The sequence below is a fragment of the Eptatretus burgeri genome, chromosome 3 (assembly GCF_056783735.1).
Source record: "Eptatretus burgeri isolate ZD-2024b chromosome 3, Ebu_testis_v1, whole genome shotgun sequence".
Lineage (NCBI taxonomy): Eukaryota > Metazoa > Chordata > Myxini > Myxiniformes > Myxinidae > Eptatretus > Eptatretus burgeri.
In genome coordinates, this window is record NC_140963.1 from 70,356,625 (window position 1) to 70,374,447 (window position 17,823).

General features: G+C 41.1%; 1 protein-coding gene across 1 annotated transcript in view; it reads right to left on the reverse strand.

Moving 5' to 3' along the window:
• The window catches only part of LOC147030146 (uncharacterized), a 132,373-nt gene that overhangs the window by 12,183 nt on the left and 102,367 nt on the right, over nt 1-17,823 (reverse strand). The window contains exons 5-7 of the mRNA XM_085873888.1: nt 10,367-10,489; nt 7,321-7,471; nt 1,594-1,960 (exon numbers count right to left, since the gene is read on the reverse strand). Coding sequence (XP_085730014.1) covers nt 1,594-1,960; nt 7,321-7,471; nt 10,367-10,489 — 641 coding nt within the window. The remainder of the gene's footprint in view (nt 1-1,593; nt 1,961-7,320; nt 7,472-10,366; nt 10,490-17,823) is intronic.

The following is a 17,823-nucleotide window of genomic DNA, read 5'->3' on the forward strand; positions in this document are numbered from 1 at the left end:
TGTCCATTTTAATTCAGTTGTTTATATCTACGTTGGATCATGAGTTCCCTCAGAAGGAACTTCAACACTTAAGCCCAATCAAAGCCTGCACTGCAGTTGCCAATATACATTTTTTTTTATCTGTGCTCTATCCTTCTTAAATGCCAAGCAAGGAAGCAGCACATCAAATTTTTTAGGTCTTTGGTAGGACTTGAACAGGGTTTGAACAGCTGACCTCCACACTCAGAGTGGACACTCCAACTGTTTTGCCACCGAGTCTGATGACGAGTTTGGTGGCGTTCCTATGCCACAGATTTATATTCTCTTCGTCCCTACTTTTGTCTCGTACTATTTGTATTCTTCGTCCTGTGGTTATTACTTTGCTTCTTTTATTTATCGGAACAACTTTACTGAAAGTTGAAATATGAATGGTCTTCGTTTGGATTAAGGGGACGCCTGCAATAATTGGTTGAATTGTAGATTTCCTCCATCCTTCCTCGTTCCCCTAAATATGCCCCTACAACTTCTCCTTATCAACTCTCCCCTTCCTAACAACAGTATCCACACCCTCCTTTTCTCAATATTGTTTGTCTCAACTAACATCTCCATCTTCAAAAACAATATGCAGATGGACCCATATTTTAATATGCTTTTTAGCTCACCTGGAACATAGTTCCGGGGAGCTTATGGGATGGCACGTCATCCGTCCATCAGTCAGTCTGTTCACAAATACGTTCAACTTCTTCTCTGACACTATACATACTATTTTGATGAAACTTTACAACAACGTTCAGCACCGGGTATGTACCAAAGTTTGTTCATGGCATTAAAAAAATATTTAAAAAATCGGGCCCAAGAGGGGTCCACGGGGGTTGCCCCCCAAAATAGGTTTTTGCTTTCTTCTCCGAAACTACACACACAATTTCGATGAAACTTGACCACAACCTTCATCACCCATGATGTACCAACGTTTGCTCATGCCATTAAAAAAAATTGGGGTATCAGGTTTCTACATGGGGATGCCCCCCCAAAATATGCATTTGCTTTCTCGTCTGAAACTACAAACGCAATTCCGATGAAACTTGACTATTATCTTCACCACCCGTGATATACCAAAGTTTGTACATGGCATTAAAAAAAAAATCCACAGGTATTTACTTTCTTCTCCATTATATATTTTGTGGATCATCCATGCCTACCAGTGGTTGTCTGGTTATATTATCCAGCCACTACCAGGTGAGCGCCCAGAGGTATTGTCCCTATGTTTTTGTATGTATGCTTTTGCATAATTTTTTTATTAAACTACAAAATGGCAATGAAAAAGCTTTCTTGGAAGTGTGTCATTTATTTACTTGTATTCAAAGTTATTTATATCACCAAAAGATTTACTTAAATGGGTTATTTTGTGACATGCACGCATGGGAGGTAGATGTGTCAAATGCAGGATGTACCAAATATTTTTCCATTTTCTTAGTTCTCCTACCCTTCTCCCCCACCCCACCTCAACTCCACTATATTGCAAATAATTATACCGGCAAGATTAATCTTCTTGTGTAAAATAATTGAAGATTTGAAGAGCGGTCATCAATCCGAGGGATTATTACTCGAGATCACCTGGTTGTCAGTGGCTTTCCTTCGCTGTCCACGCCGAACTGTTCCTGGTGTAGATCGTGAACCACATTGAGATCCTGGATGGGGGGAGGAAACTACAGCTGCGGAACTTGCATCTACCACATATGATGGTGGGGGTGTCAGAGGTTCAGTGGCATTCTGGCCACTTGCCGACGATGGACGATCAGCCGGTCCAGAATTCGACGGAAGGCGGGAAAGGCTGCCATAGCTCGGGCCGTTCGCAGCACTACTACCTGAACGACGAATTGAACGAATACCAGGAGATCCAGATCCATGGTCAGATGGGCGACGAGAGGGACCGTGAGAACCAGTCTTGCTCGGGGTTCGCTGAGGTGGTGCTGCATCCATACTGTTAGTGGAGCACATATTATGTAGTTAAGGTATTTCACCCTTCATTTGTACATCATGTTAAGTTCATTGAAGAGCAAGTTTAAAACATTAGCATATGACTGAGGTTCCTTCTATGAAAAAAACGGTAAAAAGAACAATTGAGAATGTTGTACAATAGATTAGCTTCATGACTAACTTTCATGAAAAGATGAAATTATATGTAGTAGGTATGCTAAAGCTGCAGACTACACATGGGCTGAATAAAACCTACATGTGTACTCTATGGTGCAACACCTGTTAGCACTTGAAGTTGAAGTCATGTAAATATTTTTTCCATCAACGTGGGCTTTGTTCATTACGATATGGAGATTTAACTTTTCCAAAGTTGAGGCTTCACATTAGGTAAACATCCCATAATATAAAATCATTACGTTCGTTGCTATCATATACTCTCTGTGAAATAATGATAGTCGGCCCTTGAAAATTTGAAAACTCCTAGATACAATCTGTAAAACATTCAAATTAGTGCAAATTAAGACTATCACTAATTAATTATTTAATTAATGACATATTTATTACCTCCACCAACAAAGGTAGACGGAGGTGATGTTCTCTCTGTTTGTCTGTCTGTCTAATCTTCCCACCTAATGTCCTAATCCTAATGTCTGAAAATCCTCCCATCGACTGTTTGTGAGCAGGATATCTCAAAAAGTTATCAGACAAAACTTGGAGGACAGGTTGGGGTGTGTGACAGGGAATTAATTGATTAGATTTCGGTGAAGAACCAGATCAGGCTATGGATCCGAGAAAATTTTAAGTGATTCTTCACCATTGAGAGATATGGACAAAAATGATATACAGCACGATATCAAAAAGTTGTGGACGGATTCGGACGAAACTTGGTGGACAGGCTTTGTGTGTGACAAGGACGAATTGATTCACTTTTGGTGAAGATCCAGATCCTGAAATGAGAATTTTTTTTTTAATTTTTAAGTGATTCTTCATCATTGATAGATGGGACCAAAAAGGATGTTTCACATAATATTTCAAAATGTTGTGGACAGATTATAACAAAACTTGGTGGATGAGATTGGTAGGGGACAAAAATAAGCCAATTCGATTTTGGTTATGGTCCAGAAGTTGATCCGGCTGATCAGTGGAATAAAAAAACGCAAACTTTCAAGAATGAATTTTCAAACTTGTCTCCCTCCTCGAAAACCTGGTTGTGCCTTGTTAAGTCTGTCTCTGGTATATGCCCCCGTTCCATCCCTTCCCTCTCTTCAAATGTCACCACAGCCGACTCCACTCATGAGAAGGCTGAATGCTTCAATTCTGTGTTTGCTTACTGCTGCTGCTCACCCAACAATGGATGGAGGCCCTCAATGTCAGACATGAGATCAGGGCCGTCTCTCTGGATAAATCTCATGCTTTTGATTTTGTCTGACATCCTGCCATACTCTTTAAACTCTCTGCCTATGGCTTTCAAGGACAACTCCACACATGGCTTATTGACTTCCTCTCCTCTCATAGCCAACGTGTGACACTCAACAGAATCCTTTCATCTCCTCTCCCTATCAAGACTCTCCCTCTCAAGTCCTATTCCTGATCTTCATCAATTATCTCACTAACTCTCTGGAAAATCCTCTTCATCAATTTGCTGATGACTCCACCTTCTGCCATGACATCCCTCATCCTTCAGACAGGCAGGCTGCAGCCTATTCCCTCTTTTTAGATCACAGGCTGGTTAAACACTTGGAATATGTCTTTCAATCCTGACAAATCTCTCAATCTCACGACCTCGCTCCGAATGGACCATGTTGAAAATCCTCCCACCTACTGTCTTAGCAATCCACTTGAGGAAGTTCAGTCATTCAAACTCCTGGGTCTTACTATCAGCCATGATCTATCCTAGGCAAACCACATTTCAAAGTTGGCCTCTGCCGACTGGACATCCTCCGTCGCACAAAGTCCTTCGTTGGCACACCTGAACCCCTATCCACCTAAAAGGCCTTCATTCACAGCTTAATGGAGTACTACTCTCCCCTTTGGGCTGACTCCCCTGCCTTACATCTTGCTCAGCTTGATGCTGTAAAAATCAAGGCCTTCAATATTATTTGAATCTCCCAGGATGATGCTGAGTCGATGGGCCTATCACTTTGCCATCGCAGACAGGTCTCTGTCTTCCACCTCTTTTCTGGTCTTGAACCCTCTGCTATTTTCATGCATCATTCCCCACCAGTTCCTGCAGGGCTCACACAGTCCATCATCAACCCCCTTGTAGAGAAATTACCTACATCCAGGATCATTGCTCTACTCCACTCATTTGTTCCTCTTTTTTCCACCTGTGGAATAAACTTCCACATCCACTTCAATCTCTTTCTTCCCTCAAGGTCTTCAAGACAGCTGTTTCCCACCATCTCAAATTGTCCCAATGCAAAACCATGATCTTTTCTACTCACGTTAACCCCACCCGAATCCCACTACCTGACAATTTTCCAGTTTTCCTTCATTGGAGTTTCCTTCTGTATCCATCTTGTCCACTCCGTGCATCTTCTGTGTTCATCTTGTCCACCCATGCATGTGTTGTGTCATGTTTTTCTCCATTACGTCCTAATACGTTCAGTTTACTAGCTCTTCTACAAGCCTCGACAATGTATACAAACAAAAACTGTTCAGCCTGACAGGCATGCACTTTACCATGTGCCATCCAAGTTTCTAGTGTATCTATATTGTTACATTGGTAGGGGGGGTAGATCTTGCTTTAGTACAGATATAAAAACCCTACACTCTCTATATTCCCGTTATTGAAGCAAAATTTCATTCTGAAAATCAAAGCAGGACATTGGCAGAAAAAAGGAAGAAAAACCTCAAGAGTGGCTGAGTACTCCTCAGGGTGTAAGAACTTGACCTTTAACCCGGAGGGCTATGATGTAAATTAAGTTGGAATGCAACTTACTCGAGGCTATCTCGAGAGGGAAATTTTGTTGCGATCGGACAATCCTTCATCAAATTTTGGTGAAAAAATGTTAAAATGTCTATGATTGGGGCAACACATTAAAATTAGGTCAAGGTCAAAAAAAATTAAGTTAACCCCACATACTTTGTATGACCATTATCGAGGCAAAATTTCATTCTGAAAGTCTTCGGATATTGGCAGAAAAAAGGGAGAAAAAACTTCAATAGTGGTTTGATATTCTTTGTGGTGTGACATTGACCTTGAATCCAGAGGGGTATGATGTTAATTAAGGTGAAATGTGCCTTGCACTGGGCTATCGTGGTAGGGCAGTTTAATTACAATTGGACAAACCTTAGTCGAGTTATGGTGCATAATGTGAAATGTCTATAATTAGGTTATAACCTCAAAATTAAGTCAAGGTCAAAAATTAGGTCAACCCCACATTCTTTATATTCACATTATTGTTGAAATATTTCATTCCAAATGTCCCAGCCGGCTCCAAGATCCATCCATCCATCCGGTAGGACCATACTCTGTGCAGAGCGTTGGTGCTGCTTAAGCAGTCTCCTTGGCTATTGGACACAATCGTGGGCGGGTCTCCACTCCGACACAGTATACCAGCATGCTGGCACTCATTTTGCCAACCTCGGAAGGATGACAGGCAGAGTCGACCCCACCTGGTATTAATTCAACAGCCGAATGGGATTTGAACTCAGGATCCTCAGATCCCTAGTCCACTACCCTAACCATTAAGCCAACACTAGGTCAAATTAATAATGAGATGATTTTATATGAATATATATATATATATATATATATATATATATATATATATATATATTTCATCGCAAAGTTAGGAAGAGAGTTGCTTGCTTCGTAGATGTGTAGTTGATATCTCAATGCAAATTAAGTAGGGAGACTGTGAGCTTAAGTGTTACATGTCACCACATGGGGGGTAGTGTGGTATTAATTAGATAGGGATTAAGGCCAAGTTCCCCCAGTGTGTAATTCCCTCCTGTGACTTTCTCCTATGTTTTTGTATTTACAAGCCCACCATGAAAGAAGTGTATTTTTAGCCGCGTCGCGTTTGAAACGATGGCTCTCAGGGAGCTCCGCGTTGTTCTTCTTCTTATTATTATTCTTGTTCTTCTTCTTCTGGTGAAGACAAAACCTTTATGATGCGGCATTTGGACACATTTGTCCTTGTTATAACAACAACAACAACAACAACAACAACAACAACAACAACAACAGCAAGAGAGCTGCGTGCTGAGCAGACGAGAAGTCCTGCCTTCTCGGGTTTTCATACAGCAAACCACGCCTGGAGGTGGACGATTGTTCGGCGTGATGTCGAAGAGACATGGGGAGCGAATGCACGAGTTCGGTGTGAGGGACATGTGCGGTTGAGAGAGAACGTAGCCAGGAGATGGCCTGTAATAACAGGGCATGACGGTTAGCTTTCCTTCGACACACGATGAGGATGGCACAATTCTCGTATTCGTGCTGAGGCAAATTGTTAGACGCTAGCCATTGACAAGACGCTAGCCTTTGACATCTGGCTGAATTGTGTGGGACCAGCGCCAAAGCTTCATGTCGAGCCATCGGGGGAAAGAGATGGCACCATTCTGCAAAACTGTGGTGTTGGTGAGGACGATCGACGCAAGAAGCAGCATGGCGGTTTCTGAGCCTGGCGTTGAATACCGCCTCACAAATTACCTCACATACATTTCCCGCTGCGAGAGAGCAGCTCGGCGCCATTTTGGGTGCGTCTACCCATGCAGGATGAAACGCCTCAATTCCAAAGTTCCATGAAGATCATCTCTGGACCAAGCTAAGTGCCAGAATAAAGGGAGGATTTGCTTTTCTTTTGTTTCCTCTTGTCTGTATTGGAGTCCGTGTGTGGAGGTGCCTCGACTTCGGCTTAATTTACTTCACGTATTATTATTATTATTATTATTATTCTTACTTCTTGAATTATACCCTTGTAAATATTTCTATTTTTATTAAATCCCCATTTATTTTAAGTTGCTTTGTCCATGTATTTGTTCTGGGGTTCGAGTATAAACCCCTTGTGCTGTGCATCTATCTGTGCATCCATCGCTTGGCCAGTGCCATGCCACGCCCTGCCCCTCCCGCACACGACATAATCTCTGAGGATCAGGTGTCCGTCTCCTTAGAAAAACTGCTCGGCTATCCAGGCCTGGTCGGTGTTAACCGCCTGTCCACCACAATTTGGTTGGGGGTGATTAAGCTTAACCGCCCAGATCCATGATAATTATATCGTCCATCTCTGGCATTTAGATTAAAAACGATAAATTCCTACGATGAAAAGATTACTGAGAGTGCTTATTACCTTTTCTCTGCAAACGTTTTGATCAATTAATGTACAAAATGTCAAGTAAACAGCAAACAGTAAATTGTACCGGATATCATTTGGGATGTCATCATCATGGGCATGCCTGCGAGAACCTGATGAACGGCAAGAGCAAGCAAGGAGCAGAAGAAGTAACAGCAAAGCAAGTAGTCCACCTGCTGCAGCACCAGCAATCAGGCCCATGCTTGGTTCATACAAGGCTAAGTGTCAAAGGGCAAAAGAGTTGAGGTTGGAGGTTAAGATATCAAAGGTCCAAAATGATAGCTTTAGGTTCATGTGCGGCTACAATATCATGCAAGAACATTTATTTATGTCATACAGAGATTTCTACACATCATGTATACAATGGAACAATATTTGATCAAACTTCTATTCCTCTCAAGTTAGATTGCTTCACACCCCTTCCTTTTTGTCACCTTTAAATAAGTCTTATAAGGTGATTCATATTGGTTAAATCCAAAATGCAAACCTCAAAAAGACCTCCACAACATAACATTATCAACCTTCTGGCCTCCTGGGTAAAACTGTAGGCTATAAAATCAATATTTTACATAACGGGCTGAAACTTTCTATCAACTTCCAGAATATTCTGGAAGCTCACCATCACCCCCCCCCCAATCCCCCTACTTGTTGCTGTAGTCAAGTGCCATAATTAAAACACAGACGATTCACTCCTGCTGTTTAAATTCTCTACTTTTGTTCTGGTCCAGGAACCTTTGACTTGCTGTTTGTTCAACAGGACTGTATGTGTATATATATATATATATATATATATATATATATATATATATATATATATATATATATATATATATATATATATATATATGGATATATTATATACATATATAAATGTATAACAGTTCACAGTTGGAAAACAAACAACAAAGATGGTGAATGCTGTGAAATTTGTCATATGGAGCTGAATGTTGGAATGTCAGGCTAACATGCAAGAGCATACGGAATACGTGAACAATGCTCTATGCTGGCATTCTGATCAAGATATCTGCGATCGAAAAGCAATCACCAAGGGTAAGCGATCACCAAAGTATGTAGGGGTATGATATAAATTAAGCGTAAATGCTCCTTGCTCTCGGCTATCGAGTGAGGGCAATTTCGTCAACCCTGCACACTTATTATTTCCATTATTGGTGCAAATTTTATTCTGAAAGTCCCAGCCGGCTTCGAGCCACAGCTTGTAAATCAGCAGAAAAGAGGGGGAAAAAAAACCTAATGGTGTTTTAGTTCTCTGAGGGGGTGTAAGACCTTGACCTTTAACCTGGAGGGATATGATGTAAAAATGAACGTAAATGCACCTTGCTCCAGGCTATCTAAAGAGGGCTATTTATTCCGAATGAAAAAAAAACCCATAGTCGAGTTCTGGTGAAACATGTTTAAATTTCTATAATTAGGTCATCACCTTAAAATTAGGTCAAGGTCAAAAATAGGTCGGCCCACATTCTTTCTATTCACGTTACTGATGTAAAATTTAATTCCGAAAGTCCCAGCCGGCCCCGTGATACAGCTCGGAAATTGATACAGTTTGGAAATTTGGAGTGTTGAGAGTGCAGGAAGAAAAGAAAAAAAAAACATTTCTAAATGGTGGTTTAGTACTTCTTGGGGTCCAGCAAACTCTGTGGTATCATTAAAAATTGGAGGTGCTAATTGTGGAAACAATTTCTGCAACAGCTATAAGCCTTCCCCTATAATATAGGGAGGCTTAATAAACTTCTTTAAAAAATTTTTTTTTTTAATACTTCTGCTTTTTGTGGTGGCATGATTTCATGCTTTCAACTGGCTATGAACAATGGTGCATTGCCACTGCTACTGAGTATGGGAGCACCACTGATGCAATGCCCCTATTACCAGTTCATTGGTACTCATTTTGCTGACCTAAGAAGGATGACAGGCTGAGTCAACCCCATCTGGTGTTAATTCAGGAGCTGATGGGGTTTGAACTCAGGATGCTTAGATTCCAAGCCTGCCACCCAAACCACTAAAGCCAACACCAGGCTTCTTAATAAACCAGGAGACCTGAAATGTTGAGATCAGAGCAAAGAGCCATGAAATTTGATTGAAGGTAATGAAATCAGTCAAAACATGGAACCACAGTTGTTTAACATGTGTATCGTGAATACAAACAATGTAGAAAAGCTGTATTACACAAAAATGCAAATTCCTTGCAAAGTAAATGTGCAAAACAATTTTCCTTCTACTCAGCATTTTTATATTTTCTTTTATGAGAGTATTCGTTTTTTCACTCACACAAATGCCATTCTGACAAAAGGCTCAATAAGTATGTGTTGCTCTACTTCAGTGAAGTGGGGTTCTTACTATGAAAAAAAGCCTTTTTAGGGGCATGAATCAAGTGTTTTTTTTTTCCAGACAAAAGTAATTTTGTGATGTCATAAATTACCAGTTGCCAAAATGACCTTTCCTTGTAGTGTACTGCACATAATTTATAAGTGAATTTGCTTATTGATGGAAGCTAGACCACTGTCAGAGGCCAAGCTTCACACAACCAATCTGACAATATAACATGCTTCCTTCCAAGGAACTCCAATGCAGGGAAGGGGCCATTAGACACATCAAGCCTGCACAATGGTTGCCAACCGATGGTTGTTTGTTCATGCTTTATCCTTTCTAAATGCTGAGTATCAAGCAAGGAAGCAGCCTGTACCGTTTTCAATGTCTTTGGTATGATTCGACCAGGGTACGAACCACTAACCTCACAGAGTCAAAGCAGACACACTAACCATTACACCGTTGAATCTGATTGTACGCATCCAATGATTTCCCCTCATTTGCTGTTCCACATTCCCCGAACATTGAATAATGGCAAATGATAAAGCAGTTAATTCTCTAAGAGAATGAGCTATCATTTTAGATTTTATAAAGATAATGGTGGCAGTCTACAAGCTTGCACAGACAGTTCAAATGTATTCAGGGTACAATGAGACCATTTTAACATAACGTGTTTGAAGTCTGGTTTTCACCCAGGTTATTCGAATTGACAAATCATTAGCATGCAAAGGGTGAACGCACATTGTAGTGTGGTGTATTTCAGCATAAATTGGGCATTGTGTATGCCTCACGTTGTGGCAGAGTTATGGTAATGGTACAGTTGGATTTCCCGGCCTGATTCAATGAGGAGCAAATGTACTTCCCAGCAGCTGATGCCGAGAGGTTCCTTAACAGCAGGGTTCCACGACGCCTATCTGCAGCAATATAACAACATAAGGGTATTAATGATCATAACAAAAAATAGTAATACTGATAAACAGGACGAAAGACCTTTTTAAATGTGGTTTGAGTCAGCAGACACAATATGCATCAGGACAAAAAGATAAAATAATGTAGCAATGCAGTAAGTGAGGGTGTTCCCATCAAGATATTGAGAGCCCAAGTTCAAATCCCACAAACTGCGTGATTTGTTCAGGATCTACGATTCATGACTGTTGAAATACATAACATGTAATAGTATGAGAACATTGATGTCTCCCAATGTTGTTGCTATACATATGATGTAAAGGATGTTTAGAAATGTTCTACAAACAATATACTGCACTCACAATTGCCTGAGAAACACACAAAAAAATTCACTAGAATTAGGAATATTTTCCACAGAATTTTTTTTTATTCGAGAGATATTTCATATCTGGAATAAGTGTATATATATATATATATATATATATATATATATATATATATATATATATATATATATATATATATATATATATATCTTCTTATCCTCTTCCTCCCTTTATAAGGGGTGAGGTTGGTTGGCACCAAGCTTCTGCACTGACTTGACCATGATACTCCTCCACCTCCCTCTGCCATCAGCCAACTCCCTCCACTCTCAAAACACCCCTACCTTACTGATATCCCTCCTCACACAATCCTCCCATCTCAACCGAGGTCTACCTCTTTTCCTCCTGCCTTGCACTCTCAACATAACCACTCTTTTTACCATTCTCGCTTCCCCCATCCACACCAAGTGTCCAACCCATCTCAGTCGGCATTTCAACAACCTCTCCATTAAGCTCATCTGCACACCAATCTCCTCTCTTAGTTCATCCATCCTCCTTCTATCCACCCTCTTCATTCCCCGCAATCCTCCAGAACCAGTTGTTCACGCAAACCTGCAGCCTCTGTTGTTGTCTCTGTCAATGCCACCATTTCCAGACCATAAAGGTAGGCCGGCGTTTCACATGACATCAGAACTTTCCCTTTGAATTCCCTTGATATCTTTTTGTCTGCCATTGCTCCGTACACCCTCCTCCGTGCATTGGTACCCACCTGAATCCTCCTCCGCACCTCTGCCTTACACTAACCATCCCCAGTCACTGTTCCTCCCAGATATTCAAACTTATTTCCCTGTCTGATCTCCTTCCCCTCTATCCTGAAATTCATTTATTTTCTCTGCTGCCCAGCCCACATCAGCTCAGTCTTCTCCATACTCATCTTCAGCCCATGTTTCTCATATGCCTCCTTCCACTGCCCCAGTACTCCCTACAACTCCCACCCACTCTCCACCACAATCGCCAGATTGTCTGCATGCAGCATCCTCCCATATGACCCATCAAGCTCACCTTCCTGCTTACAAGCTCCATCACCATGATAAACATGAGTGGGCTGAGAGTGCTTTCCTGCCTCAAACAGATGTTCATGCTGAACAACTAATACATCGCAGGACCAACCAAAACCATTCCCTTCATTCCCTTGTACATCGTTTCCACCAACTTAACTCTACTTCCAGCACCCGCATCCATCTCATTGTCACCATCTCTCTCTCTCTCTCTCTCTCTCTCTCTCTCTCTCTCTCTCTCTCTCTCTCTCTCTCTCTCTCTCTCTCTCTCTCTCTCTCTCTCTCTCTCTCTCTCTCTCTCTCACTCTCTCTCTCTCTCACTCTCAGGACAGTGTCCTCGGCCTTCTCCAGGTCCACAAATCCCAATGCCATCTCACCTTGCATTACATTGCCAACCTCTTTTGCACCAGCTCTCTCAACAAGAACATCCCATCCATCACCACCCCACCCCCCTACCCTTTCTATACCCTTGCTGCTCTTCTCCAATCTCCATCTCCACCCTCTTCCTTATCCTCCCATCCAGAATCCTCTCCAGCATCTTCATGACATGACAAAGGAGAGTAATGCCCCTGTACTTCCCCAGATCTTGAGCATCTTCCTTTCCACTTCCATATCAGCACAATGAACCCTGTTCTCCAATCCTCCAGAATTGAACCCTCTCTCATACATATATTCAACATGCTCTTCGTCCAACTGAATCCGACTTCTCCTGCTGCAATTATCATTTCTGAACACACCTCATCAATGCCTGATGCTCTTCCCTTCTTCATATTCTTCAATGCCATCCACACTTCCTCCACTATGATCTCCACCAAATCCACTTTCCCCTCTACATAACATGGTAGCTCCAGCTCACTGTTGCTTCCTTTCCGATTCAACAGCTTTTTGAAATATCCTTCCCACACCTTCAACAATGTTCCCCTCTCTGTCACTTGCCTCCCACTACCATCCTTAATCACCACCCCTTTCATGTCCTTAGCATCCTGATCCCTGTCACAAGCCAATTTATATATCATCGTCCTCCCACCATCCTCTTCCAACTTGTTATCCACCTCCTCTTCCATGTCATTCTTCGCCTTATCCACAACTCTCCATGTTGCTTTTCTGATCATACGTTAAGTTGATCATACCTGGCCCTCATCCTCTCCTTGCACTCTACAAGTTTCTCCTATACCTCCCCGCTTAATAATCTTCCGACCGCTGTTCTTTTCCTCCTTCCTTTTCTTCATCCATACCACATGCTCGTGCTGGGTGGTAACATGCATTGCATTACAATTCTTAACCCTCCACAACTGTTGCTTCCTTACCACCACTAAATCCAGTTATGTTCTATGTTGTCCATTCCTATAGGTAATATTGTGGATTTTTTGAAAGAATAAACCAGCTAGTCATTCCTCACCACCACCTCCACCAGCACTTGAATCTCTCTACTCTCTATTCCTCGTTCCCCAACCAAATCATTCCTCTTCACCCGGCTCCGCTACTCTCACATGTGCGTTAAAGTCCCCCGCAATGCAGAGCATCATCTCCAGCTCAACCATTGCCATCATCCTCTCCAAACATATATATATATATATATATATATATATATATATATATATATATATATATATATATATATATATATATATATATATATATATATATATATATATATATATATTTATTTATTTATTTATTTTTTTTTTTAATTAAACTGACAAAATGGTGACGTTTTCCGACATTTTTCGTCAGCATATTTAATGCAAATCCTCCTCCAACAATTTAAAAATTTTGCTGAACAATCACTGTGTCATATCTCTTGAAAGTTTGAAAAGTAATTTAGTGGATGCAAGAGAAATATACCAGTCAAGATATGCGAGGGTCGAGAAATCCCCTCATCAGTTAATAGGTAGTTCTACTTCATGGTAACTATTTCATAATAATGTATATAAGTAAATATTCAGGCATTAGTGTTCATAAAGCAGGTGCACATTTTAATATGAGGTCGAGTGCTCTCCTCTCCCTCACCCACACGTGAGGTCGAGCGCTCCCCCCTCCTCCACCTCCACCTCCACCCCCACCCAATCTCCAACATCGATTGGGTTGAAATGGATCTTCCTCTGTGCGTGAAGCATCTGCTGTAACCTTCATCAGTTTGCACTCCTATTTTCTTGCCATATTCCTGACACGTTCTTGGAACTCGACCCATCTTATTTAGAAATAATGGCACAGGCAACAATAGGCTTATTCACCGAATGGCTTTTACGATGTACAATGATGTTTGTCGGTCATACAAGCTTACAAGCAAGGGAAAGTAAGGTTGAAATTCCTCAAGAACACGAGATCATTCAAAGGTATGCAAAGCTGGCTCTGTTTGCCTTTACTTGTCTGTATTTCAAAACCTTGAACAAAATGTCATCTACTTACTGATCCATCCATCGGGACCATACTCTGTGCAGAGCGTTGCTTCTGCCTAAGCAGACTCCTTGGCTATTGAACCCAATCCTGGATGGGTCGCCACCCCGACACAGTATACCAGCAAGCTGGCACTCATTTTGCTGCCCTTGGAAGGATGACAGGCAGAGTCAACCCCACCTGGTATTAATTAAACAGCCGAGTGGGGTTTGAATTCAGGATCATCGGATCCCAAACCCACCCCTCCCCCCTAACAATGAAGTCAACATCAAGCATACTTACTGATACTACAACTAATTTCAAAAATCCTCAGTGATGGTATATTATCCTTTGCAAATACTTCTCCACACTATAATGTAAACTTTCATGATTAGATTTTCCAATTACCCCACCAGCCCATTTGCTTAACATTCCACCTCAAAGTTTTCAAGCTGCCCCAGGCAAAAAATACCATTCCTTTCCTGTAGTATTTCTCTGCAGACTACTGTAGTACATGAGAGTATTACTGTCATATACTATAGTCCTAACTGTAGCATTTTTGACTGGGGGTGGTTTAGAAAATCTGCACGTACTACATATATGCTACATATGGAACCTTGGTCTTGAACAATAAGAAAAGGCATGTGATTTTATCTGTTAATAAAACCGTGAACATGAACATTCTCCTTTTTCTCTCAAATACTTTAACTACTTCATTATTATACAACTTTCTTTGTTACAAACACTGTGAAAGTGAAAGTTTTTGTTTGTTTGTTTGTTTATCCAGTCCATCGATCCAAGGATTAGTAACTGAATCGCAATGGCGTGCGGATCAGGTTTCAGCTGAATGTAAAAGGCGAAATGTCATTTCAGCAGCAATGTTTACACCTCTTGGGATGACAACAGTACAAAGATGATTATATAATCCTTCCTTTCATGAATCGCAGTGTAGTGGCTAAATCGAGTTGGAGTGGTGGATTTTTGACATTTTCATTCCTGAACATTATTTACAGGAGCTTAAGTGATTGTGTGGGCATCGCTTTCTGCTTCTAACCTTTTTACCAGGTTTGTTAAAAAACAAGCATTTTATCCTTTTTACACATGGGTTTCACTCGACTCTCCTACAAATACCACATGTGGTTCTCAGATCAATCTGTAAACCTTCTTTAGTAGAGAGAAGTAAACATTCAAAATAGAAAATATATTGATGATGATGATCCGTCGACAAATTAATTTACCTCTTCAACCACTGAGCTGTTTTATGTAGAAGTATATTTGTATATTTTGCCTCTTTCATGACCAATACATTATGAAGGCAGAAGAACAGTCCTTTGTGCCACTGTGCAGAGAGACAGAAGGGAAGGGATGGATGGATAGGGAGGGATTGATGGATGTGAAGTGATGGATGGATGGGGAGGGATGGATGGATGGGAAAGGATGGAGAGAAGGGATGGATGGGAAGGAATTACCGTTTGGATGGATGGGAAGGGATGGATGGATGGGGATGGATGGATGGGAAGGGATGGATGGATGGATGGGAAGGGATGGAGGAAAGGGATGGATAGGATGGAGTGATGGATGGAGGAAGGGAGGGAAACGATGGATCAAAGGGATGGAGGGAAGGGATGAATGGATGGAGGGAAATGATGGATGGATGGAAGGGGTAGATGGATGGGTGGAGGGAAGAGATGGATTTGTGGAAGGAAGGAATGGATCAGTGGAGGAAATTTATGGAATGGGGTGGAGGGAAGGGAGGGATGGAAGGGATGGATGGAGGGAAGGGATGTGTTGGAGTGAAGGGATAAATAGAAGTGATGGATGGATGGATGGACCAAAAATATTCTCCCTCCCCCACCCCCCTTCATCACTCTCCTTCCCCCCTTCACACTCCTCTCCTCTCCTCTCCTCCTCTCTTTTCTCTCTCTCTCTCTCTCTCTCTCTCTCTCTCTCTCTCTCTCTCTCTCTCTATCTATCTCTCTCTCTCTCTCTCTCTCTCTGTCTCTCTCTCTCTCCCTCACTCACTCACTCCCCGCCCACCCCTCTCTTTCCCTTCCCCTTCCTCATTCTCCCCCTCTTTATTGCTCCCTATCCCCTTCAGTGAAGCGACGGGTTTTATTTGCTCGTGAGATATGAGAGAAAGAGAGAAACATTTATATTCACACAGTGTATATATATATATATATATATATATATATATATATATATATATATATATATATATATATATATATATATATATATATATATATATATATCCAAATACACACACAATCGAGAGATGAAATATCAGATATGAGAGAAAACTAGGGGGAGGTGAGGTTGGTGGGGGGGGGGGGGGAGAGGAGAAAGAAAGGAGAGACATGCATGGGTGTGGTCGTGGCAGACAATGAGGCGTTTGGGAATTACTCGCTGAAGGTAAGAGAAAATGGTTTCTACAAAGGAGAATAACTTGGGTGTGGTCTGGGGAAAAAGCAGAAAACATTTATGAAATAGATGGATGTTGATTTTAAAGAATGAAAGATTAAAGCACAAAAGCACAGAATACATGGGGCGTTCAAAATGTACAAACGAGATGCTTACAATAATGCAAGGTCGACCAACATTTAATTTCACAATATATATGTAAATAGATTAAAGAAGATATATTAAATATATTTTTATATTTACAGTTGATTCTATATCGCTCGTTATGTTTGTTTGTTTTTGGCATGTTTTGGATTACTGTGAACATCTGATTCGTATAACTTTTTGAACCCCCATTCCTAACATGGATTAAAAGTGAAGGATATCATGGAATAGAAATAAGATCAAAGTGAGGGCAGGAGAGCAAATTGCAGGGAAAGGATCGTGTATATGAGGTACATACACACACAAGGAATACACTAAGATAGAATTACATCATGATTCACAGAAATTATCTGTTAGTGACTCCATGAGGAGTAACTAACAGATAATTTGTTCATTTGTCAATCCTGTACTCGCACCCCTCCTCCCTCCTCATGCCAAGGAATACCCTTGTGTAAAAAATTGCAACATTTACAGAATTTCACCAGCATTGTCTTTTTTTTCATAAGAAAAAGTCAAGGCTCATGGAAGAGCAAGGTAATAGAGGGTGGAAGGGAACACACTGAGACAGTGGGGCAGTGAGACTACAAGTGGATGCAGCAAGGGGATGAACAAAGAGGAGGAGAGAGGACCACGTAAGAAACATAGTAACTTGAAAATGGAGAGGGAAAGGTAAGGAAGGTTAATGAGCGTAGAAAAAGGGGTTTCACATTAATTACCACCAAGCTATTCTTCTGTTAACAAAATCACTTCATTAAAGTATAAAATGAATAAACAAAAAGTATTGATATAAAATCGATTTCAGGGAATTAGAAAGAGATTACCAGAACATGAATAGAGAAATATACGAGAACAGCACTCGGTAGAGCGCATACCTCCGCCAGGCCGAACAGTTTACGCTTTGTATCCCACCGATAGGCCAGATCTAGATCCGGATCTTCACCAACATCAAATCAATTTGTCACTGTCAAACACCCAACATGTCCATCAAGTTTTGTCCAAATCAGTCCACAACGTTTT